The 25582-nt window shown below is 36.3% G+C and overlaps 5 protein-coding genes across 7 annotated transcripts; 2 read left to right on the top strand and 3 right to left on the bottom strand.

Annotated features, from left to right (window-relative positions):
* Positions 1 to 32: 32 nt before the first annotated feature.
* LOC105282061 (splicing factor 1) lies at positions 33 to 6939 on the bottom strand. 2 transcript variants are annotated; one of them, XM_026971087.1, is made up of 10 exons: positions 6780 to 6939; positions 6510 to 6684; positions 5954 to 6112; positions 5278 to 5353; positions 3392 to 3544; positions 3158 to 3264; positions 2905 to 3071; positions 2535 to 2693; positions 2179 to 2453; positions 1513 to 2071 (listed from the first exon to the last, which is right to left on the bottom strand). In XM_026971087.1, the coding sequence occupies exons 2-10, from the start codon at positions 6631 to 6633 to the stop codon at positions 1513 to 1515; spliced, it is 1779 nt and encodes a 592-aa protein (XP_026826888.1). In that variant the 5' UTR covers positions 6634 to 6684; positions 6780 to 6939. The 2 variants fall into 2 exon arrangements, with proteins under 2 accessions (XP_011342066.2, XP_026826888.1); XM_011343764.3 differs by lacking the exon at positions 6780 to 6939 and having other exon boundaries at positions 33 to 2071; positions 6510 to 6735.
* A 305-nt stretch (positions 6940 to 7244) lies between these two features.
* On the top strand, positions 7245 to 13681 carry LOC105282060 (WD repeat-containing protein 48). The gene is made up of 12 exons (XM_011343763.3): positions 7245 to 8243; positions 8747 to 8963; positions 9040 to 9252; positions 9322 to 9617; positions 9702 to 9893; positions 9977 to 10294; positions 10371 to 10473; positions 10545 to 10710; positions 10782 to 10973; positions 11056 to 11302; positions 11384 to 11503; positions 11599 to 13681. Exons 1-11 carry the CDS (start codon positions 8196 to 8198, stop codon positions 11444 to 11446), a joined length of 2055 nt encoding a protein of 684 aa, XP_011342065.1. The 5' UTR covers positions 7245 to 8195; the 3' UTR covers positions 11447 to 11503; positions 11599 to 13681.
* Positions 13682 to 14926: 1245 nt separating this feature from the next.
* Positions 14927 to 16940, bottom strand: LOC105282059 (haloacid dehalogenase-like hydrolase domain-containing protein 2). Its single transcript, XM_011343762.3, has 4 exons — positions 16645 to 16940; positions 16100 to 16396; positions 15809 to 16019; positions 14927 to 15734 (listed from the first exon to the last, which is right to left on the bottom strand). Exons 1-4 carry the CDS (start codon positions 16737 to 16739, stop codon positions 15567 to 15569), a joined length of 771 nt encoding a protein of 256 aa, XP_011342064.1. The 5' UTR covers positions 16740 to 16940; the 3' UTR covers positions 14927 to 15566.
* A 611-nt stretch (positions 16941 to 17551) lies between these two features.
* On the top strand, positions 17552 to 20316 carry LOC105282056. Its single transcript, XM_011343743.3, has 6 exons — positions 17552 to 17675; positions 17757 to 17849; positions 17937 to 18270; positions 18339 to 18541; positions 18686 to 19692; positions 19781 to 20316. The coding sequence occupies exons 1-6, from the start codon at positions 17623 to 17625 to the stop codon at positions 20044 to 20046; spliced, it is 1956 nt and encodes a 651-aa protein (XP_011342045.2). The 5' UTR covers positions 17552 to 17622; the 3' UTR covers positions 20047 to 20316.
* On the bottom strand, positions 20086 to 25561 carry LOC105282057 (transmembrane protein 135). 2 transcript variants are annotated; one of them, XM_011343744.3, is made up of 9 exons: positions 24950 to 25561; positions 22602 to 22732; positions 22258 to 22384; positions 22033 to 22187; positions 21710 to 21944; positions 21460 to 21627; positions 21187 to 21327; positions 20935 to 21101; positions 20086 to 20847 (listed from the first exon to the last, which is right to left on the bottom strand). In XM_011343744.3, the coding sequence occupies exons 1-9, from the start codon at positions 25094 to 25096 to the stop codon at positions 20733 to 20735; spliced, it is 1386 nt and encodes a 461-aa protein (XP_011342046.1). In that variant the 5' UTR covers positions 25097 to 25561; the 3' UTR covers positions 20086 to 20732. The 2 variants fall into 2 exon arrangements, with proteins under 2 accessions (XP_011342046.1, XP_011342047.1); XM_011343745.3 differs by having other exon boundaries at positions 24934 to 25067.
* Between the last annotated feature and the right edge of the window lie 21 nt (positions 25562 to 25582).

Raw genomic sequence — 25582 nt, 5'->3', positions numbered from 1 at the left:
GATAATGAGAAGCGAAATCATTCAATAATGTATCCCTTCCATTTCGTACGTGTTTATTGTGTATAATCAGAATACATACCAAGCAACTTAGCAAATTCTTTATAATTTAATTCATTATAGCTTATGTTCAACGTAATATATGACAGTAATATTAGTGTATAAAGTAATATGTGATGCAAAACCTTTGTTAAAATCCTTTTTACTATCAGGTGTAATAGATAGGAAATTATTGCGCTTGATCGTTCTTGATCTTGAATACTATCGGTTGTGATATAATAAGAACCGATATGCATATATCGGTCACTATTTATTTTATCGGTAAAAAATAAAATAGCATTCATAACGTGAAGCAACGATGGCATTTATATTTTTTTAATCGAAATTGTCAATTAGCGGCACGGAAATTCGTTTACTCTCGGTGTCGTAATACAATGTACGTAACTGTATGAACGTAGACGTACAATGCCTGTATATGACCACTTGCACTCAAAGATGCGAACATACGTTGCTACAAAAGCGGTGATTTCAGTATATGATGGAAATTTATATCTAAAAGATCTCTGACATCGATAGATTTATCTCGTTTTATATTATTTACGAGCATTCATTCTAACACATGCAAATGATTTTCAATCGACTTTCCCGCGTTATTTTGCAAAGTTAATTAAAATATCGGGGGGTAAAAATTGTACTTATGCGCAACATATGATTTTTAGCTTAATTGTAAATAAATTAGCATATATCTCGAAACACGATATACATTTTTCAGAAATTGTCATTTTCTTGTTATAATAATCGAAAACAATGTCACTGTATGCTAAAAGAATTGCAATAGGCAATACGAAGTATTTGCATAATTTGTACATAAGAAATATGTATGAAATATATGAACAAATGGTTTACTTATGTTACAATTATTCAACATTGATAGATTCAATTTCGGAAGCGACGTTCAGAAATGAAGCAAAGTAAAAAATGAATGTAGAACTGCCTATACTTGTGCTCTCAGACTATACTCTTGTTGCATCGTGGTAATCGTTTACAAATCTCGTAAGAAATTTCAGAGTATACAAACAGCAAATACAGAGTGGTAACTAGGTAAAACTGGATACATATTTGAGGAATATAATCTGGACTTCCAACGTTCTCGGCATTTATCTGTCCATTATCTAATAATAATAATAATAATAACTCACTGAATAATAACGATTATGTGCAGAAATCGATATTGTCATAGTAAGACGAAATCAATGAAAGAGGAAAAGAATAATCAAAATTATTCATTTAAATAAAAGACGCGATACAATCACGTTGTTTTTATTCCTAGTTTCTCTATTCTTTATTCTCTGATTTCCTACTAGCACATGTCTTCAGTTTCTTCTAACTTCTTCTTTATCTTTCTTCCACAAGTTTCCTTTATACCGATCGCTTTCGTGTATCAATCATGTGAGAATGTAATCTCATTATTACATAGATCGGAAGTCATTCGCTGAATTTACGATAAGATTAGGACTAACTGGTGGGCGGTGGTGGCGGTGGTGGCTGCGCCAGCAATGTCGGCAATGTGTTCAAGTCAATCCCAGGTGGTGCAGGAGTTTGTTGCTGTGGCGGAGGCGGCACCGGAGCCGCCGGCGGCCAGCCTCCCATCTGTTGCGGTTGCCAACCACCAGGAAAACCTGGCGGCGGTGCAGTGCCTGGTGGTGGCGGTCGCATCGGACCCTGCTGATTTTGCTGCCACGGAGGTATACCCATTCCTGGTGGCGGAATCTGAGTGGGTGGCATCTGACCTGGAGGCGGTGGTTGATTGTTTCCAGCGGCCATCCACGGCATTAACGGCGGAATGTTTGGCTGAGTAGTGGAGCCAGGTGGCGGCGGTGGTGGCTGCATCACGCCCGGTGGAGGCGGCATGCTCACTGGTGGCTGCCACTGCATATTCATGTTGTTCATTCCTTCGCCGCCCTGACTCCATGGTGGCGGCGCCATACCCGGCGGTGGCATCATTGGACCACCTTGCATCATCTGTGGTGGCGGATGTGCCGGGGCTGCCATCAATGCACGTGGTGGTTGTTGTCTGTAAAGAGAGAAAAGTGTGACTGTAATAAGAGACTCCAAGAAGAGTGAAATGAAGAGATAATAATATAACAAGAGAGAATAAATAAAAGAGGAAGAAAAATGTACCTATCAAAAAGTCCAGGATAATTGGGATTAGGATTTTGTCTGCCCTGTCCCGTCTTCGATCTATCTGGTGGTGGACCTTCTCCCAATTCTGCCATTAGGGACATGTATTCTTCATCTATCTTGGCTTTATCACCAGCTTGGCCCATTCCTCCCATTCCGGCAGCTGCCGGACCTCCTTGGCCGGGTCTTTTTGACCTACAATCTCGAGCAATGTGTCCTGCACCACCACAACTCGAGCACACTATGTTATTGGTCACATTGGGCTTATCCGGACACTAAAATTTCATTGAAAATAGCATTAATTCTAAAATTACAGTATTTTCGATGAAATGTTATATAACTTAATTTGTACAAACCAGCCACGACTTATGATCTGAAGCTCCACAATTAGTGCAACGTGGCCCGTCGTTTTCACGCAGAGTTCCGTTCAATAAAGCCAATTCACGTAATTGGTTACGTCGTAAATCATTTTGACCCTCTGGTACTTCCACGCCTTGGCGAATAATTTCGTGTATCTGATAACACAAATCTGATTAATGCTATGTATTGCTTTCACGTTTATCTTTCAACTATCATACACGCTTAATACTCAATGATACGATAAAACAGAATACAAATTTTTTTGTATATTTAACATAACTATTTACATCTTCTACAAATTTCTTTCACAATTATATGATTTTTAAATATCGTAAATAACGAGATATCATAAAATAAAATGTTTACCCGTTCTACAGCCTTTTTCACGGCATCTAAATTGTTTGCCGTAATATAAGCATGCAACGGTTCATCCTCGCCTGGCAATGGTTGTCCATCTTTTCTGCCAACCTTTCCTTCCTTCACAGAGCCCTTTCCACGAATTATGATCTTTGCACCCGTTTCTTTTTCCATAGCTAAAAAATGTTTTAGATTTAAATAAAGTCTCAGTACTATGCGTATCATATGTAAGCCAGCACTTTGTGAAATGTAATTCACTTACATTTTAGAGTATTTCCACGTGGCCCAATAAGCAAACCAACAAAATTTATGTCAGGATGTTCTTCTTGGGGAATCATTACTTTGTCATGAACTCGTATTATTGGTGGTCTGAAAAAAAGAAATAAACATGGATTTTGAGTGAAAAATTATATAAAGTTATATACATGCAAAGATATGTAACAAATGTGTATAAAATTATTTATATTAAAAATACGTAATATGTATATTGACTCACTTATAATCTGGTGGAGGTTTAAATTCCGGATTGATTTTGAGGATCTTCTGAATCAGATTATGACGTTCTTCTTCCAACTTACGTCTTGTACGATATTCTCTTGTGTTCAATCGTTTACCATCGCTACTGTAAATAGGCTCTGGAGAAGGAGATCTGAAAAATAAAAAAGATAATACCATATCAAGATATAAATTTTCATCAAGACGGTACTAGCGTACAAGCAACCTGAGCCTACTATGATTGTATGAACAAGTGGGGAAGAACCGTTCATTTAGAGCAGAAAATTATCTAGATAGAATTCGCGGTAAAATTCTGATAAATAAGTTACTGTCATATAATAATCTCTTTCCTTTTGTATTAATTCAATTCTATAAATATGATACATATTTGATTAAGCATGTTGAAGAAATGTCTTAGTAAATTCTGAAATTGAGTCCAAATTTATGAAATATTCGTCAAAAGAGATAATTTTAAATTGGAAACTTTGTTTAAAACACTAGAGGAAAACTACAACTTGTAAGTAGCTTATTAAGAATATTCAATAATTTTGTGACAATAACAACGATTTGCGTTTGCGATGCTATTATCAAAATTATGTATGCAACACCGCATATGTCCTAGAGAAATCATTGCACGTATTAATTTGCTCATGTGATTAGTTATGTACTGTTAAAGACTATAAAAGAACTGTGCATTAGAATTTTCCAACAGTGCCAAGAGAGCAAAATAAAGAATAGAAAAATTATGCCGCTGCCGAGTATAGAATAGCTATATATTTAGTTTTCTACGGTAGGCAACCACTGGAAGACTGCGCGTTTGTGCACGGCAGATATCGCTACGATGTCAGCTGCTAAGACAGATCCTGTGATTATTAAGAAATAATCTTTTAGATTAGTTGTAGCGCAATCGGTATATCTTATTACGTCGTACGCTATTAACAAAAAACACAATGACATAAAAATAATGGTTCCAGCTAAAATCGGAAAAGTTAAAAAACCTATTGGAATATAAATTAATCTATCATTAAGAAAAAGTATATGCATTTATTATTATTTAGGACCTGTACCTGAAAGTAACGTTAGATTCTTTGTTACAGCATTACGGTACAAATAAGAATTTCAACAAACCGATATTTTCCTGAAATCTGCTCATTAACATTGTAATTAGCAACAAAGATAATTAGTTGATTGACGATCTTCCTATTAGTATCAAGATTATCATGTTACAACAGTTTCAAAATGTGCCGTGCAAATTACGGCAGCTTGAATTAAAGAAATAGAATCTCGTTCAAGATGACCCATGCATGAAGCTGTAAATTCATGATAAGACGCCCGAATAATGTCGCTTGCAAATTGCCGAATTTTTATCCGATTATCGAAAGGAGGTTGCAATAGGTCACCTCTCAAAGTTCTTTTATGTGTGCAAGATTGTATCTATTCGAGAGATATATGGACTAGAATACCCACTGCTCTTTAAACACTGCTACTCATCTATGAGATTAACGTTATACGAAAGTTGATTACGTATCGAGTATATTGACAGCTATCTTGTATTATCTTAGAAATTACACTTAATTCTTGACTCTAATAGAATTTAAGGAGATACGAGAGATACTTGACAGCGTTGTAGCAGTGTTTAATAAAAATGAATTATTAAGAAAGATTGATTAGGGCAAACCAATAGTATCAAAATTCGTCTTCTGTGTTGCTGTGGGGGCTCTAATCAAGCCCGATATTTTCAAATGGACATCGGTGTTCCCACACTAATTGAAACTGAGCCATAGATATATCTTTATAAGGCTCCTGTATTACGGGCTGCTGTATGGTCAGTAGATAGGTATTGTAGATATGTAACGTTCATTTTTGGTATGAAAGTTTCTTTCAAACCTTTCCTCGGGATTAAGTGGAATTCCAAGATCTCCGGTGCGTAGCTTCCTGCTGATTTCCTCGATTTGCAGCTGAACTGTAAACCAACGGGTTAGAGGGGGCGGAAACCCCAACAGTTAGATATTGCCAATTTGCTATAACCATATACATTCTATAAAATAAGCATGTCTCGCAGAATAAAAACTGCGTGTATTTAAATCCCTACCGTTATTATTTTCAAAGTCGAAAGCTTACAGTGCTTTATGCGATTTATCAAACATTGAATTTAATAATTAAAAGAAGAAAATTGCAAGATGTACGACTTCAGATATTTACAGTAAATTGTCTAAAGGAGATATATAATGCTTATAGAAATGTATATCTTGTTCAATAGAATTTCATGGCATTGAAAATGCATCGATAGCCAGATTCTAATTATTCAGCAAAATTGGCAATCCTTGCCAAATTTGATGCTCTAATACGGTTTTCAAGGTCCTGATGCTTACCTCCAAGAATTTTGAATTTTTATTGATACATATACATACTTACTTCATTCATAGCCATCTCTACTCTATAAATTAGATTTCAAAAACTTATGTACAGAAGCAAGATATTTGGAAATAATTCCCTAGTCACATATATACTAGTGTATTAAAAGAAATGTCAGAAAAATATTGAACGAAAAAAGAAAACTTACAGAGATAAGCCCTCTCCTGTTCAGGAGTCAGATTTGTTGGTAGTACCGTAGGCATCCCTGGTATAAATGTTTTGTCATGTTCGCTACCACTCCATCTAGTCTTTTTCCTCTTCTTACGTTCTCCGTCTTTTAGTTCTTTCTCTTGTTTCATGCTATCATCTGTAAAAACAACTTTATCATTAGAATATAAGTTTCCGAAGCAACACGTGACATCGAAATAACCAAAATCTTTTGCCAATGTGAATATACAACAATACGCATGATAGTATTCTCCTTACATTTATAAGAGGTTTGTTCTTTACAGTTGCACCACTTATACTTTTTGTACTTAAAATAAAATGGATATAGATCAGGCGTTAGAGAGAAAAAGATAAAGAATAAAAGTTAGTAGAAGATGAAACGTTCATGTAACACGAACAAACCTAAGATAAATGAAAGCGATTATATGAATTAAAATCATGAGAATGCTCATTGTTTAATTCATTGCCACTCGTGGAAGGTAAGAACAGAAACGGAGGAGAGCGAAGGGGGAGGAGAAAGATGAAGAGATTCTTACTTTCCATCTCTCGTTTGCGGACCACCGCCGTGGCGTTCGGCGAATTTGCGTTTGAGTTTGGCTGCGCGCCGTTGGCGAGCGCAGCGTTTACAGCAGCGGCCGCTGCAGCCGCGGCCGCGGCCATAGCCGCCGACGAGTTTGCGCTTGCGGCATTTTGCTGCTGCTGCTGGGCGTTCTGCAGATAGCTCGGATTCAACAGGGACGTGAAATTCCGCGATTGATTCATGTTACCAGTAATATCGAACTGGCGGCGATCGCGATCATACGTACTCGCTGGCTCTCGCAGTCTCGTTCAACAACGACGGCAAGATACGTGGCGAGGAAGTTTACACTCAGGAAAATGGCGAAGCTGCTGATTAATTGAAACTGATGAACGTGTGTACTGCACAGTTAGCACACTTCTGTCGGGCGTGTATCACTAGCGTACCTTTTGACGCTCTCCTTCACAATGAACGCATCGCGACGCGATTCGCTGATCGTCATGTCGAGGAACCAATCACAACGATACACACGCTAGGTGGATTGGATAATCGATTGTGCGCGTTTGTGCACAGCGAGCGAATTCACTAAAAACTCTGTACTCTTATTGGTGGATACTTAGTGAATCTATAATTTCATAGGGTATGTACGTTCAGGAGACCGGTGGTCTGTTCTTGCAGCTATAAAAAACAAGATCAACGCGAGTCGTTGTGCATCCTTTGACGGAGCATTCGCTGAGCGAAAAGCAATCATCGAGTGTAGTTATAAATCGCTCACAAAATAGCATTCGCTTATCGAACATGTTGAAAATGCTCTCAGTGAGCGGGAGTGTTGAGGAAATATTTATTTAACTGCAACAACGTTGCACAATGGTTGTGTCTCACGAACGTACCCATTTTTATTTTCACTACATTGTACAATACGTAGTCACTGGATCAATCGTACAAATTAATCGCATAACCTATCAGAATAAACATTTAAGGTACTTAAATCATGAGAGAGATGCACAAAGTATACATATATATATGTGAAAAAAATTCTTTTGGTATTTATGTAGGAAATATTTTCTCTGAAAGTTAAGCACATTTCATACTGTGCGTTTCTGTCGATTGCGCGATTCGACGCGCGGTCGAGGCGCGACGAATGAGATTTGGATCGGCGTTATCGCACTTATCGTTTCGTGGTAGCGCCGTGATGTAACGTTATATACGTAATGTTGAGGCATATCATATTGACACCGGCAGTACGAGAGTAGCAGCAACGATTACTACGAGCGTAGTGCATGTTCGGCGTCATGAACGGGGGTTTGCTATCGAGAAGAACCACCTGACGTTCGCTGCGCGATTCATTGCTCGTCGCTTGCCAACACTCGCGACGGCTTCACGGTGATGCACCACCGCCTGTCTCGCGCGTCGTGTCCCGTGAAAGCTTCCTAAGTAGGCAAGAATAATGATGATAACGACGATGGTGCCGCGCGATCGTCGTACTCGTGCATCTCGACAGTGAGGATCGGCAACGAGATCGTCACGACGATGGTGCTAATGACGCCGCGAGTGCGACATAACGAGCGAGCGCAACGTGGAACTGTTGTCGCAGCCTGAGTATCGTACACACGCGCGCGCGCTGCGAGTCGCGCTTGCACTCCGATTCTAAGCGCCGGGATCGCCGTCGAACCGTCGTCCGCTGGATACAAGCATTCTGGACATAATGGCAGCTCACAAGACGGGCGGGCAGAGCGCCCGTAAAAAAGTACAGGTAGATAGATCGATAGGCTTTCCCTCGATCTGATGATTCCTCGAGAAAATGCGACGCATTCGTGATCTTGCGAGGAAACGTCGGCGTCGAGGAGGATGACCGTGTCGTGGTGTGGGTCGAGTGCTTACCGCGATGCCGCGTATAAGATTACAAAAGTTCGTTATGACGTTCATGGAATTATACAGTAATGTGTTTCGTGATAAAATATTTCTGTCTCCACGATGTTTTTTTCCTCACGGAGAAATATAACATATTTAATTTAATTTAAATTAATTTAAATTAACATATACATTATATAAATGTTGAGTACTATATGCGTTTAATATGTTGAATGTATGTGTTGGATTTATCTCTTCGCTGATGCCAAGTTCAATGTAAAATTGACTTACATTTCCATTAAGCTACTTTAATTCAGCATTAGAGATTGAACACTGAACATTGAATTAGAAGTTAAAAATGCCAGAGAAATCGTATTAATTTTGCAATCAATTGCTTCCACAAAGGTATCTATGGTTATAAGAGACGAGGTGGAAAAGCAGCACAGAGCTGGTGTTAATTCTCTGCAGTATGATCCAGCTCTGCACAGGCTATATTCTGCTGGTAGAGACAGCATTATAAGGATATGGAACTGTAAGAATATGAAGGAACCATACATACAATCTATGGAACATCATACAGATTGGGTGAATGATATAGTATTATGTTGCGGTGGCAAGAATCGTACGTATTGCTCGTATATCATAAATTTTCTCTACACCAATCGTAATGTGTCTTAATTGTCGTCAAATCTGTACAGTTATATCCGCGAGTTCCGACACAACTGTAAAGGTATGGAATGCGCATAAAGGTTTTTGCATGTCGACGTTGCGTACGCACAAGGACTATGTCAAAGCACTAGCGTATGCTAAAGATAGAGAGCAGGTTGCTAGTGCGGGTCTAGACAAGTCAATATTTTTGTGGGATGTTAATACGCTAACTGCTCTTACTGCGAGCAATAATACAGTGACGAGTATGTATCCGCAATATGATATTCTATGCCGTATAAATCCTCAATTAATGTGCTAATCGCGTCTTGCAGCTTCATCCCTGAGTGGGAATAGAGATTCCATCTATAGTCTTGCCATGAATCAGACCGGCACGATCATCGTGAGTGGTAGCACGGAGAAGGTTCTTCGAGTGTGGGATCCACGATATTGTACCAAACTCATGAAGCTTCGCGGTCATACGGACAATATTAAGGCGCTAGTCCTGAATAGGGATGGCACGCAGTGCTTATCAGCGAGTTCCGATGGCACTATCAAACTGTGGTCACTCGGTCAACAGAGATGTATCCAGACATTCAGAGTTCACAAAGAAGGAGTATGGGCGTTATTGGTAATTATACGTATAAAGTATATATCTTGATTATTAACAGTAATTGCTGTACGAAGTATTGCATTAAAGTCTAACATATTTTAGGCAACAGACAATTTTAGCTACGTAATATCCGGCGGTAGGGATAAAAGAGTAGTAATGACAGAATTACAGGGATACGCTACAGAGAAATACACAGTTATCTGCGAGGAGAAGGCACCTATACTCAAGATGGCTATGACGCCGGATCAATCTAGCATTTGGGTTGCGACCAGCGAGTCGACAATTAATAATTGGGTAAATGGAGCTTCATATTACAAGTTTCTAGTAGTTCAAGAGAGAAACATATAAATTATGAAAAAAATTTTTTATGATTGCAGTCTATAAGCCAAAAGGATTGGCAAGAATTAGGAATCGGGGATTATTGTGATTCCGCTAGTAACGTGTCAGGCAATATCCTAAGAAACACTGAACCTGCACAAAAGATCCTAGGTGGTCCTGCTATAAGACACTATCATATACTAAACGATAAAAGACACGTCTTGACGAAAGATACAGAAGAAAATGTTGCACTATATGATGTATTAAAGGCTTGTAAAGTAGAAGATTTAGGTAGAGTCGACTTCGAACAGGAGTGCAAAAAGAGAAATAAAATGGTTTATGTTCCAAACTGGTTTAATGTTGATCTCAAGACAGGGGTACGTACCTTTCTTTATGAAATTGATGTTTGCCTGTAGTTGAATCGCTTCTAGATACCTTTTGATTGTGTTGCAGATGTTAACCATACATTTAGGACAAGACGAAAATGACTGTTTCTCCGCGTGGGTTTCTACTAAGGAAACTGGCCTAGCAGATAACGATGCTGTAGATCAGAAAGGTAAGGAGCTGTTCTTATTAATACTATTCGTGGCCTTGATACAAAGACTTAATATGTCTCCTATGTTTCAGTGAATTATGGAAACCTCTTGTTACAAGCGTTGCTTGAACATTGGTGGAGACCGCTGCACGCTGATGACGAGAACGAGGGTAATGGCAATGACGGAAACGGTCCCATACATACGAGAGGAGGAAATACATACTTTTCAGTACCTAATCATACACCCGTCATCTTCAGGTATGCAAATATTGTTTTAAATGTTTTTCGTTTTTTTTTTTTAATGAACTCATGTTATCGTGTTTCCTCAGTGAAGTGGGAGGCAGAACGCTTTACCGATTATTAGTTCGAGACGCCGCAGGTGAAACTGAGGGTGTCCTTTTGAACGAGACGGTACCACCATGGGTGGTGAACATCGTTGTGGACAAGAATCTTCCGCAGTTCATTAAAATACCCTTCTATCTTCTTCCACATGCATCCTCGGGTGTAAAAAGTCTGAAGAAGTATGTAGCTTAAATGACAGTTGAACAACACACACGCAACACATGCAAACATGATTAATCTTTATACTTTGTTATCTTAAAGGGATCGCTTGATCGCAAATGACTTTATACAAGTGCGCAAAGTGGCGGAGCACGTTTACGATAAAGTGCTCGGTGCAGGGAGCGATTCGGGCTCGGTAGCTGGTGGTGGAAATACGGTCTCCAGCGGGTCTCCGGCAGGTGACAGAACGAACACGGACTCCAACGCTGATAATTCTTCGCTGGCCGAGGAAAAAGTCGAACTTCTATGTAACGATCAAGTCTTGGATCCTTCAATGGATTTGAGAACAGTACGTACAAAATTAATAAAAGAACCTTTTGTTTTTGTCAAAGACAGGTTACATCGTTATATTGGATTATTTGCTTCTCAGGTTAGGCATTTCATCTGGAAAAGTTCAGCAGATTTAACACTTCATTATCGTCCTGTTAAATAGTTAGGATTAACTACATTGCATCGTGAGTCTTTACAGTGTGCCTGGTTTTATACCATGGTAGAGTATACTGCGCATTCTCTTGCTTGTTTTTTCATCGCTTTTTATGAAAACTGAATGCTATAATAAAAACTCGCTCGTACGCTCGATTTCAGAATAGTGGAAAATACATGGGCTACTTGCAGAATATGGTACCTTGTGCCACCTTCTCCCTAGGAAATGATCACCTGGATTTAACGAATGTATCGTGTGATGTCGAGGCAGGAACGAAAGAGAGCGAGGCATATTTGGAGTATTAGTGGATATGTGATTCGCAAAGTCCGAAGGCAATAATGTCTGGAAGTATTAATGTAAATTGCTCACTTTTATACACCTGCATCCTGCGGCCAAATTCACACAGAGAAGCATTACTCTCGATTAATCTGCTTGAGGATAGCATGCTTTTTGTACCTGGATATAGAATTTAAAGTGCTTGTTGTCAGCCATTGATCGTCTTCCCATTTCCAAAGTATCAATAAGACCATATGGCACAAATATAACAAAAAAAAGAAGGGATAGACCGCATGGCCGAGAAAATTGTTGGTTCCTTAGATACCATATAAGTATGGATCGCCAGTAGGCTGTATATCCTATAGCAAAATCAGGCGAAAAGTGTTGCCAAGTATAACGGTTTTTGGTCACTTAAAATTCGCGCGAAAATCAAATTTGCTATCTTTACGAAATTCTATCATGTTATTTTATATCTTCTTATCTTTTATTCTTAATTTATATTTATAATTAATCAAAAATGCATTTTATAATCGTTTTATCGTTCTTGGTTAGTGATGTCGCTCTTTTTGACAACCAACCTGAACATAGCCACTGTTGGTCCATACTTATATGGTCTAAGGTTGGTTCTGTTAGGTCTAATGGATCCAGGTGATCCTCACAAATGCTTCTCAAATTTTTGTTATTACTTCTAGTTTAGCTGTATTCTCTTGTAATCAGTAGGGAATTCTCTTGTTTTAGTATTGCAATAAAAGTATTGTGAATATTTATTAAAAGAATGAGAAATTGTATAATGTTTTGTTACATGCATGCATGCAAAATGTGTACTCCACACCTGCCTTGTTACATTAGAGAGCAAAGAAAAGAGATACGTATATACATACATATATATATATATATATATATATATATATATATATCTGAAAGAAAATGAGATGAAAGATATGTCAATTTATCACATTAATCAAATTATATTTGAATAGCCAAATTAGAAGTTCAACGTTTCCTATTGTCCATATAGGAAATAAAATAATGTATTTGTCTGCAGTATAATGAGATCAAATTCTGTCCAAATCAAATCTACGAAATATGAGATACATATAACATCAATAAAAAGAAAATTTTATGTGTAATAAGAGTAATCCAACAAAAAAATATAAGTACCATTAGTAATATAAATATCGTAGGGAATGTGTGCAGTATTTAACAGAATTTGATCTTGGGAGAAATTTATAATAAATAAGAATTATATAGTCGTTTTTATGTTAATATATTCAATTTTTTCTAGAATAAATAAAAACTGTATATATAAACATGACTCTGTGAATATTGTCCATTAATAATAGTAGACCGTATAAATAAAAATGTGACAAATTTTATTCTGCAAAACTAGCTCCCGCGATCGAACGAGCAGATAATGCATTTGCTATTGTTGTAAGTTATTAAATTGCCAGGAAAGAAATTTTACTGGTTTTTATTAATATGGTCTGTGAGATATATCATTTGCATTATTATAGAAGCGAATCTTTTTACGATTGTAAATGTGTATAATTATTTTATGTGTATTATTTTAAAATACTAAATTAATGTATATTATAATTTTTTTACCTATTATCTTGCTTGGGTTAAGCTTTGTATTAAACCTTAATTTGATAATGTGTTAGGAATATTAGAAATAATTTGCTATTGCTATTGTTTCCGTTTTCTACTCATATACTGTTAAGATATTACGATACGAAAAGATATGATAAAGAAAATTTTCTTGACTCGATAAGGATATGTGGCTATATACATAGCAACGGATGTATTATTCTAGTTAAGATTATTTGTTACATTTACACGAGTTGTTTCGAAAGAAATTGTGCAGTGAACTCTTATATTTTTTTAAAACGTTATTAGACTTTAAAATAATTTCGAACCAAATGTAAATTAGATTATAATGTGAAAATATAGTTATCTTTGAAACATCTCAATATAGTGTCATGAAAACTAGAAATTTTAGATTGTCTTCGTGCGCGATTTAAAATTATTTTAATTCTTTATTACAATGATGATTCATATAATATACAGGGTGTCCCAGACCTACCGTATCACCGGTTAATGGTAGATTCCTGAGGTGATTCTGAGACGAATGTTCCTCTTGCAAAATGTCGAGGGTGGCGTAGTTTCGGCGCTACGAAGGGTTGTAGTTATCCTATCTTTGTGTAGAATTTTCCCGCGTTCAGTGACGGTGGGTCGAAGGGGTCCCGCGCATCGCGCACACTTCAATTTGATCTTAATTTTTCGCGGTTGTTCAAATTGAAGTGTGCGCGATGCGCGGGACCCCTTCGACCCACCGTCACTGAACGCGGGAAAATTCTACACAAGGATAGGATAACTACAACCCTTCGTAGCGCCGAAACTACGCCACCCTCGACATTTTGCAAGAGGAACATTCGTCTCAGAATCACCTCAGGAATCTACCATTAACCGGTGATACGGTAAGTCTGGGACACCCTGTATAGAACGATTAATCAGAATCGGTAACTTATGAATTATATTCAGCTCATTGCATAGTTCTCTGGAAATATACTGTACATATTAGTATTCTCCAATTGTATTTCTTGCATAAATCGAAATTAATCATTCTGCATTAATCATCTAATTTTTTGGACTTAAAGTTTTTATTTCAGATTTTTATTATTATAATACAAATAATCAAGATGTGCCTGATCATAGATCATAAGTTACAGAGGGCATTTCAATTACAATTTGCGTTGATTAAAACATCTAAAGCAGCTCATAATTACATGATATCACAATACATACTACTTTTCTTTTTGTTATTAATGACATTACATATAAGTCATTAAATATCTCAAGTAGTTACCATCAACCATAAAAATTCAGTCTTTGAATTTTATCGAGTTTATCATTATTATTTCTATAGCAAGCAACGTATAATTTTATAGAAGAAAATTGAATATAGTCTTTTCATTCAAAACATTTCATTATACAGTATAGGACGTTAAAGTATTGATATTTAAATGTCAAATAGTATGAAAAATCAAAATGTATTAATTTTACTTTGTTACAATGTTAATTTAACATTGAAAATTGAACACAGTGTTTATATTTATAATCTTTATAAAAAAGAATAGTAAAATTGGTGCCAAATTTTATACTGAAAACGATACTCGCATGCATCATACTTTTCTGATAGAAAGTACTTTGTTTCTGTAAATCTGCTTTATTAGTAAGTGCAGGTTCTACAGTGGTACTACTTACAATGTAAGGCTATGTAATAGTGTAAAAAAAGACTTATATTAAATTTATAATTTTTTAGAACAAGATAAAACGATTATACCGATATCGTCTCTACAAAAGTACGCTTATTATATAAATTGCTTTGTACGATATATTTTATTGTCCTAAAACGTGACTTATTAAACCTTTCCAATGTCAAATTAAACAAGTCAAATTTTCTACAGTTTTCTACGATCAGTGAGACGATATTTCCATCATCTTCGACTACTTTCACGTTTACTTAATTATCTTTGTACATATTTAATACAATATCATTGATATTACTCTGATTAATTGAAAGTTACATCGATAGGCTGAATGATACATAGAACTTTATATCAAAAAACAAAAAAAAACAAGATTGACATTAATTTCGACTTGTATTTATTGTCTATTTTACAATAATATGGCATCGCTCGAAACTATGTACATCATAGAATAATTTATATTTAAATAAAATATATAATTTAATACAGAAGAGAGGAAGAAATTGCATATTGTCTACGCAGCGATACTCCAATAAAGAGAATTCTATTATTATTTGCAATATCAATTTATCAACCATAAATTGTTAAATACTTCCATCGAGAATACTTTCAACTGCCTGTACAAAAGAAGCACATACTTTTACTGGTCCTGGATTAATAGTACTTTCATCTCCCGTTCTATATTTGCCAGTCTGTACCAGTATGGCCTTAATCCCAGCTGCCTGTGCACCAGCTACATCATCCTTTACATCCTAATTGCAAATTTGTGATTAATAATGTGTTTCTAAACAAACGCTTCTAAAAATACATAATAAAAAAATATTACATCACCAATCATTACAGCTTGCACTGGATCTGTCCCTCCTAAAGCTGCCTGGAAAAATCCCATGGTTGGTTTGCCAACAACTTCTGCTTTTGTGTTGCTAGAATACTCCAAGCCTTTGATAAATGCACCAGGACCTAGAGCCAGACCATCGGGACGTTTGTAGTATCGTCCTTCATGAATGGCTATGAGCGACGCACCATCTAAAAGCAATCTGATATTAAACGTATTGGATTATAGTGCATTCATATGGTACCAATGAAAGGAAGATAGAAAAAATATATATGAAACTACCTAAATGCCTTGTTCAACTCGTCATAATTGAATTTGCTCGGTGCTAAACCAACCACCACTGCGTTTGGTGTCTCGTCTGTTACTAGATCTTGAAAATCATCCATCGCTGCTGGATCGATCAACAACATTGGTTTCAATTGCCGGGTGATAATCAGTTTTCTCGCTGCGGCTAAGGAGCTGAAGATTTCTTCCTTTCGCAGATCAAATCCAAGTTTGGTTAAACGTTCGTATAGATAATTACTCGATTCTTTGGTAGTGTTGGTGACAAATTTAATCGACAGGTGGGCATTTCGTAATCTACATTAGAAATAAATTTTAATTAGTTATTGTATTTAAAATTGAGGAATTTATTGTTGATCTCGTGAAAACATTTTAGTATCCGTTCTAAATTGATTAAAAAAGATTGATCAGAAAAATTCGTTATTAAATAAATAACTTAACTGGAATTAAAGGGACAAGATACTCCACAAGCACCGTCACCAAACTGATGTATTATGAGAACGATTAAATGTTAAAGGAAATTATAATGACATCAAATCGCGCACCTGTTTAATGCCTGCACAGCGCCTGGGATGATTGTATTGTCAATATGCAGTGTCCCACTGAGGTCTATTAATACTGTCGTAATCTGTTTGGCCATTGTTACCGTGATCTTCTAGCTACTGATGTCACAAATTCACCATTTCACATTCGAAGCACAGTTGTTAACAAACGTCCAAAATATCGCGAATTATAGGTTTGTTCCTTATTGCCGAACTTTCTGCACTAGTGTAAACTAGTGACACCAAAGCGTTCTTCATTGCGGTGCAACATAACCTAAATCCGTTCTTTATTGCAGTGCAGTGAAATTTAGTGCAGCAGTTCACTGTACTCGCTACCCTCTTGAGAAAGGACAAGCAGTGCAGTGCAGTAGCGGGAAATTGAAGTTTATAAACAGTAATAAACTACAAACTATATTATAAATATTAAAGTAATTGATTAAATATTAAAGTAACGTGTTACATATTAAAAAAAGAGAAGAAGAATAACCTATTTAAATAATTAACTTTTTAAAGTAACCTTCTAAATATTAAAAACACCTAATACATTATTATTTATAATCAGAATTTGAAAAAGTTAAGCTTTAATGTTAAGAAAATTCTTAATTATTTATTTTATCACATTTAAAGAAAGTTTTATAAATCTTGGTATATAAAAGTTGTATATAAAAGTCTTTTTGTGCTATAACTATAACTGTTATATTCATAAAATTATTGTGAATAATAAATTTTCGTATGTAATAGCTTACAGTGTTTATGTTCAATAATTTCTTAATTATCAATAAATAATAATAATCTAAAGTACACTTTTAATTTTCAATTAAATACTCCGCGCCCTGCGACACTACGCCACTACGGCCGACGTGACGTCGCTGCGCCGGCGCGACCGCCGAGTGGGGGTATATAAGCCGCGCCGCACCGAGCAATTGGACAGCTGGACTACCGCCACGGTCAAGCGTAGCACGTGGTCGAGGCTCGATCAACATGGCGCTATCCTCGAAACGCGAGGATGTGAAGCAAGTACCGTGGTTCTCTCCGTAAGTATTAATTCAAATAAATCGTAAAGACATGAATAAAGTAGGTGACTTAAATACTTGACTCAATTGATCGATTTCAAGGGCCGAATGGCACGACGTGTACAAACAGATTTACTCTAATGATACGGCCGAACAAGCGAAAGCGTACGAAGTGCTTTTAGCATGGAAAGCCAGGTAATGCAATTATTTGGCGTTATTTTGCCTCCGACGCGATGCATTCTAAAGACCACGTCAGTTATTAAGAATTAAACTCTTTCGTAGGATACCGAAACTGCCGGCAGGCGTGGACTGTACCCTGTCAGTCCTGCAAGTATGCCTCCGTGATCGTGAATGGACGTCTAAAATTGACAGTGGCGAGCTGCCGATGTATTACGAGCACGATTTGAGTCTGATGTACTCGACCACAATAATGAGATTATTGAACCACATATCTAACCTAGGGCACACGAGGGAGACGTCTCTATTTAAAATCGCCGATCAGCTGAGAATTCCAGCGTGGATAGTCAACTTGAGACACGAGGCAGCCCATGGACATGAATTGCCTTCTATCAGCGTCTTGAGAATAGCGATTAACATATTGCTCAAGTGGTTACATGTATGTTTTTCTCTTTCAAGTTATACATGTATGTTATACATGTATTCTTTAAAATATTGTTTCTGCAGGATGAATACTGGGTAGCCGAGGCACGTGCAATGGAGGAATATTATACAAAAGAGAACATTGCAGAAGAGGTTCCTGTAGAGGAAGAGAAAGGACTCGAAGAAGTCCAGGCCTTTGCAGACTTGATCGAAATTTGGTCAGCCGTTTCTTTGTATATTAATGCTGGTCACGAGTTGGTGTCAAATTTACCAGATGAGCAGTTACAGTATGTTTATTTTTATCATGAATTGTATCATCGTAGTTCTTTCTCTGGACAAATCCATAATCAGGAAAATGTAATTAAAACTTTTAGTGTATTATTTTTTTGATCCTACATTAATTTAATATTAAATGTATGTTATATTATTAGGGGAATACTGCAAGATCTACGCACATATATGCTATCGCAATATAATAATAAGACTTTAGACGGCAACGAGAATGAATATATAGTCACCAGTAGAAAAACCATAAAACTTCTTGAGAAAGAATATAATCTGAAAGCTGCACAAGCTTTAATTTTGTCCGAGATATCTGTGTGTTTGACTGGAAATGAATCCACAAATACACATAGAAAGGGTGACATGATCTGCGATGCATTGTGCAGAAATACAGCTTTTCTATCAAATAAAGACATTCTGAAGATTTTTCAACAAGGAGGCCAGAAAACTAAGAGTAATAGTTTGAAAGGGAAGATTTTGCCATCCCGTATACTTCAGTGTTGGAAAGACATCATTGTCCTACTGCATAGAAATGGGATATTAGAAACTTTAGTGTTTAAATTGCTTGATATTGTAAATCAAGAACAAGAAAGTAAGGAAAGAAGAACTTCCGCAGCTTTGTGGATAAGTTCTATCGTCTACAGTTTCATTCAATTGGACATAGCTCAAAATATTTCTCATGTTGTGGAACATACATTGAGGAAATTGGACACAAAGACCGTGAGTCAGCACATTAGAAAGCAATTACGCTGTAATTATCCATATTTGCAGAATGTCCTGTGGTTAGACATTTCCAGTACGATGCCACACTTCCTTACGGACATAAACTTTCTGTCGAAACTATTGTTACACGCAAATGAATTCTCTAAAAGACTAATAGAGCCAATCTTGAAATTTGCTATGCCAAAAATAGACGCGCAAATGAAGGAACATTTGTTATGTTTACTTAAAACTTATACAAGCTTGCACGTTCCAAAGCATAACGACAAGGATACTAGCAACGGAGATATTTGCGATAAAATATATACCGTTGAGAATTTCAAAACAGTCTCAACGGCAACTGAGCAAATACACGCGAGAAAGAACACGAGTAGAAGAAAAACTACTTATGTAGCAGACCAAGTAATTCGCAATTTGCATTGGAAATCAGCACTTGGTACGTTTATGAAGATTGCGTTTCCTAGGATATAATAATTTGTAAGCTCAATGAATAAAACATTAAATGTTTTATTTATTTCCCGCAGATACTCATCAGTGGATTGAATCTCCTATTGGTTTATTACCATGGCAAATGGATTCATTGAGAAGTTTGGAACCACTCGAAGTAAACACACCGAGACATCCAGTTTCAGTCTTAGATTCCCGAATAATTGCCGGAATTATAAATCAGAAAAACTTGGGGATGCAAAGCATTAAGTGGAACAAAATTTTGCGAAAAAAGAGAAGGACAATAAGGAAACGTGAAAAAGCGGTTGCGGTTATAATGGACAGAGCATTGGAGATCGACTAAAGAATAGACATAATACATAGACATTGCGACAAAATATTACCGTTTATCACAAATTGCTTCTATATTTCAACAATTCAGGTATATGCATTTATGATATAAAATAAACCCGCTCCTTTATTTTAATCATATTTACATTGTAAATGATAAATATGAAACTTGCAATAAATGTAAAAAAATAACTGCTCTATGATAATGTATTGCAGAAATGAAAAGTGCCCTTCTCATGCATCCTAATGTATTTACACGAACGTACTATCGATATTAACCATATGCATATATAAATATCATTTATCTATTCCCCCCTGCCCTATCTCTTAGGATTATCACGTTGTGTAATAATTAACACTTTCATTTTTCAACGGCTGCGAATGTGTTAAATATATTAAGTTACATGAATTATTTCTACATATAAAAGTATTAAGTTTGTTTAATATCACATTATCCAAGCACCAGTGCTTTGAATTAGATTTCACAAAAACAAAAGGAAAATTAATAATATTTCGATCATTATATATATATCATGACGTGCTCTTTCACGTTTCACTGCCTACCGCGTTCAATTTAGACTTTTATGCAAGTATAAATGTACATACTGTACTTCTGTTCGTTTTCTTTGGTATTGCGAAATACACAATCGAAATAAAAACTAAAGTACATGATGATTTCTTCTGGTTACGATTGGCATTCTAGAATGAGAAGGTAATCTTGTCCGTGGTCTTAGTCCTCATAAGCACATTTTGCAAATTCTTGCTAGTTTCTAATCCAAACACGTCCAAGAGTTCCCGGGACATTACTGCTATTCTAAAATCAATATATACACGAAGTGAAAATAATAGATCCCGGAATAGATTTCGAATAAAAATAATGTTTTATTGCGGCGATACTTACCTTCCACCTGACATATTGTAAAGGAACCTCCAGTAAGACGATCTCAGGTTTTGTGGTTCGATTATAGCTACGTGAAATAGAAGGGCCGTGCTAAAGCAATACAATAAGATCGCGAACCATGTTACTTTAGGTACTTTCTTATTTTCTACCGCATCATTCCATAATAACTGGAACAGAGTAAATAATGTAAATAAAAATCCTTCAACGTACGTATCATAAATACATTGAGAAAAACAGTGTATACGATTATACCTGTAACGCTTTCCACATAAAATATAACGCTACAGTATTATTGGGATATGCTGTAAACGCCATGCTCGCGACAAGTCCAGCAGGAATAGCAAAAAGATGCGAGTCCCTGTAGAAAGTTCTTCTCAACAAGCATGATACTAGCTACAAAGAGAGAAGCACAAAATGATTATTCACGAGAACGTTATGATTAAGAGTTATTAGAGCTGACATTATTCGATATTAATTGCATGTTTTATCGAGTCGCTAGTGTTCTGATTGGGGAAGATTGTATACCCTATAAAGACCAGCAAATCCTCCGAGGCACACACCCAGATTCAAATTTTCTTTTTGGAAGATAGTGCTTTTTAATAACTTCGGCTTCTGCAATAATCCTTTAACTTGCAAGATTAGTTTAAGCGCTACTTGCCCGCAAACACCATAACTGAATAGTCTTGCACTATCCTAAATAGAAAGATATAAAGTATATCTGAGGAATATACTTGTCAATATATTTAGCAATATATCATTGTATCGTTATTCTTACCATTAAAATATAGTGTGCGCAACTATAAGGATGTGGACAAGAAGGATGCCTACTCTGTGCCTTCAAGGTATTAATGATATTCTTGTATGCTTCGAAAGATTTACGTAAAAGAGTAAATTGACGTTTTTCAGATTTTTTCGGTTCTTTTTTTCTGTCGACATTTTCTGAAGACGGTTTGGAAGACAAATTTCTCTTTACAAGATATTCAGTCTCTTCATATTGTCCAATAATAAACCTATGTTTCAAATTTTTGTATGTGAGAAATATTCGATTATATGTATATATTGCGGATGTATGGAATAGCATAAAACAAATTGAGGTACCTTAATATCTTATATATCTGATCCTGCTTGTTCATTTTTGACCGGAAAAAGTATAGTAATACAGCTACGCTCGCGGCAAAAATGTAGACCTCTCCTTTCGGTATAGGAGAGATATAGCCCCGCCACACACCCATCCTGAACAACGTTTCTGTCGCCTGAAACAAAAGGATGATGAAGATGTATTTCCGATCTTTTTTTTAAGAAGATTTTAATATATTTACTCACAATATTTGATACATAAAGACATAGTAATGTGCGTCTAGAAGACCTTTCTATCAAAATGGCAGATAAGCTAGATAGGAAGGACGGAACAAAAGACACGGTCGGGAAATAGAAACGTCCTAATAATCGCCTGGAATATAAATAGTTGGATTTATAATTATTATCGATATTTTTTAACATTTTAATGTATTTCTTATATTCACAGTGTTGTTTTCATTCTTTTAATAAAAGAATTAACATTTAATAATAATATAAACATGACGTTTTAAAGTGAATTTATTCAAAAAGTCTGAATTTATAAGTCTGAAGTCTGAATTGAACAATGATATGCATCTGATGGTTTTCACCTTAATAGACAAATAAATAAAGAGTAGGCAAAACCGCTCCAGGAAAGGAAGGCTGTAGATTGAAGAATACCCAATATAGTTTTTTTGATGTCTTCCCTTGATGGTATTTTTCCTCTCATCAAAAGTGCAATCTGGAATAACAAATTAAAATCAGTATGAAGAAAAAAGTAAATGATTCATAAATATAAGGTAAGATTATTTTTCTTTGCATTTCAAGCATATAAACATCTCATTTCAACTTGACACCTACAGTTTTAAGTTATGTGAATGCGCAATTCTTCAATTTGCATGATAAACGAACACAATGGAATAATAATATGATTATGCACATATTTCAACGGCTTTTTGATACATCCTATATGAGCAGAGTTAAATATTTCATGAGATATTAATCAATTATTACACAGATCTGCAAAATTTCAAAAACTTTATGCGTTTTGGAATTGAAAGGCTATTTCCTACGTAATTTTGTCCGCTGAATACGAATCCGACCTTAGAATTTCTCTATCACGTCAGGTTTTCGAGATAATTAGGTTTAAATAGCCAAAAAATGCCGATTTTGACTATATTCAACCGATTATTGCTAACAAAGTAATTTTATTTCAAGAAATTCGCAAACGGCATCTTAATGTACAACTCTTCCCCTTCAAAATCATATAAGATTTTTTATTTTACGATTACTTTTAACAGAGATATGCAAATTTAAAAAATATAACTTTAAGTACAATTTTCTTGGACATTTTACTGTCATTTTCTTTTAACTGAGGGACATACTGAAATTCTTATTATCCGCAAATTCAACGTAAAAACATTGGAAGTTTGATTAAAAAAATTACAGTAAAATTTCCTAGAAAATTTTCACCATGTGAACAATGATGTTTAGTTGGTATATGTATATAGTATTATAACAATAGCTTCTAAAGAATCCTATCTTTGTGCTTTCATTTTTTTCTCACTGTGTACTATAAAGTACTATATTTTCTTTCATTTTATTGGTTTTAATTTTTCATAATAATATATGCTACAGAAATAGACTGTCACATATAATGTCTATAATGTGCTTTGAGTCTCATAGACTTCAATATCAATAAACTTCAGTATCTCCGTCAAAAATAATCGTAAAATAAAAAATCTTATATGTTTTTAAAGGGGAAGAATTGTACATTAAGATACCTTTTGCGAATTTCTTGAAATAAAATTACTTTATTAGCAATAATCGGTTGAATATAGTCAAAATCGGCATTTTTTGGCTATTTAAACCTAATTATCTCGAAAACCTGACGTGATAGAGAAATTGTAAGGCCGGATTCGTATTCAGCGGACAAAATTACGTAAGAAATGACCTTTGTAATCCAAAACGCAAAATCATGTAGACCTGTGTTATTTATTAATTCACTTTTAATTGACTATTTTTCCAAATTTTATGCAATTTATCCGTTTTATGCAGTTTATCCGCTAAACTTTCAGAGTTACTAAATAAAATTACACAATATGATACAGATAGATACAAATATTAAAAAAAGAATTTAAAAAAATTTTAAATTTTTATTTTACGTGAACGTAGTTGGCGTAAAGGACTATCGTAATTACAATCGCAATTATAATAAAGCCTTGTAATGTAAAATAAATCTTTTTGCATGATATAAATATACTATTAAAGGGAAAAACAACAAAATTGATCTCAAACGAAACGAAATGCGAATCTGACATTTTATATTTTTATTAATATTTTTACTATTTTATTATTAATTTTGTTATATCAATAAGTATGAGCCTTCACATTTAACACTAATAGTGACTAATCCTTGTTTTGGAAAAGCTTGTTTGCTGTCGAATAACATCAGAAAACCTAGACGGTTTGTGACACAGCTGATCGCGTTTAAATTCGAATTTCAATCGAATACACGTGATTCTTCCTTTCACGCGATAGATTATGTTCCGCACAGAAAGAAAGAAATCGCGTTATTTAGGAAAAGAAGAATTTAAAAGATACACATCGCCTTGTTTCGAGAAACTGCAAAGAAGAATCGCGAGAGAGCTGGGTGTATATCAGTAACTTTGGCGTAGTGCAGCTGTATTCAGCACGAGTGCAGGCGAACCGAAAAGCAGGCGCATTGACACCGTTCAGGCACCTGTCTTGTGCAAGAGGTTGGCGCTATTCAAGATATCATGAGTATCATAAGAAACGGATATTGAAATCTGGAGAGCAGGAGGACTCTCTGCTACATTCTTTCCTCCCTCTTTCGTGCTCTGTATCTCAGATATAACAGATAACAAAGGTCACCGAAGGCACATTCCGGTGAAAGACAGAAAATTGACGATACACTCTTACGTATTTCTACACGTACTACGTAAACGGTCGTGTATATCCTCAGTGATTCCTGCAGAGAGTGCAAACCGAGGCCCGCGGTCGAGCTGATGCACGAGTCCGTCCACGGATGAGTGTAATCCATGCAGGGCGCATCGAACGAGAATTTGCTGAGCTGTGCGGGCATCTTCACAACGGCCGACGACGATGACAACAACGTAACAACTACGAGAACAACACGACGAGACGACGATGATCGCGCGGTCGTCGGCGCGAGATCGAGAACTCTGCACTCCGCGTCACGTCACGTCACGTCACGTCAGTTTGCTCGCGAAGATCGGACCCGACACGAGTCTCCGGTGATGGAACGCATCTTACGTGTCCGCGGACGTGTCTCGTCCGATACAGCCCAGAGTCCTATCGCCGAATCAGAGGGACAGAGACGGAGACTAAGATAAGGAAGGAGAGCGCGCACGTCCGTGTCCGAGCGTGTTATGACTCCCGTCGGCTGATCGGTGGAGGCTGACGGATGAAGCGCGTCGGCGCAACCACGGCCACGGCGGCGGAATCACGCGAAAGCGACCGATCGTGCGCGATCGACTCTCATGCTAATCCGCGGAGCGACCGTCGACGACTGACAGTTGGCAGTACACACGGACGTCGGTGAACGGAC

This window comes from Ooceraea biroi, chromosome 7 (assembly GCF_003672135.1).
Source record: "Ooceraea biroi isolate clonal line C1 chromosome 7, Obir_v5.4, whole genome shotgun sequence".
Taxonomy (NCBI): Eukaryota; Metazoa; Arthropoda; class Insecta; order Hymenoptera; family Formicidae; genus Ooceraea; species Ooceraea biroi.
Note: the sequence above shows the minus strand (reverse complement) of the source record. Positions and strands in the feature narration are given on the sequence as shown.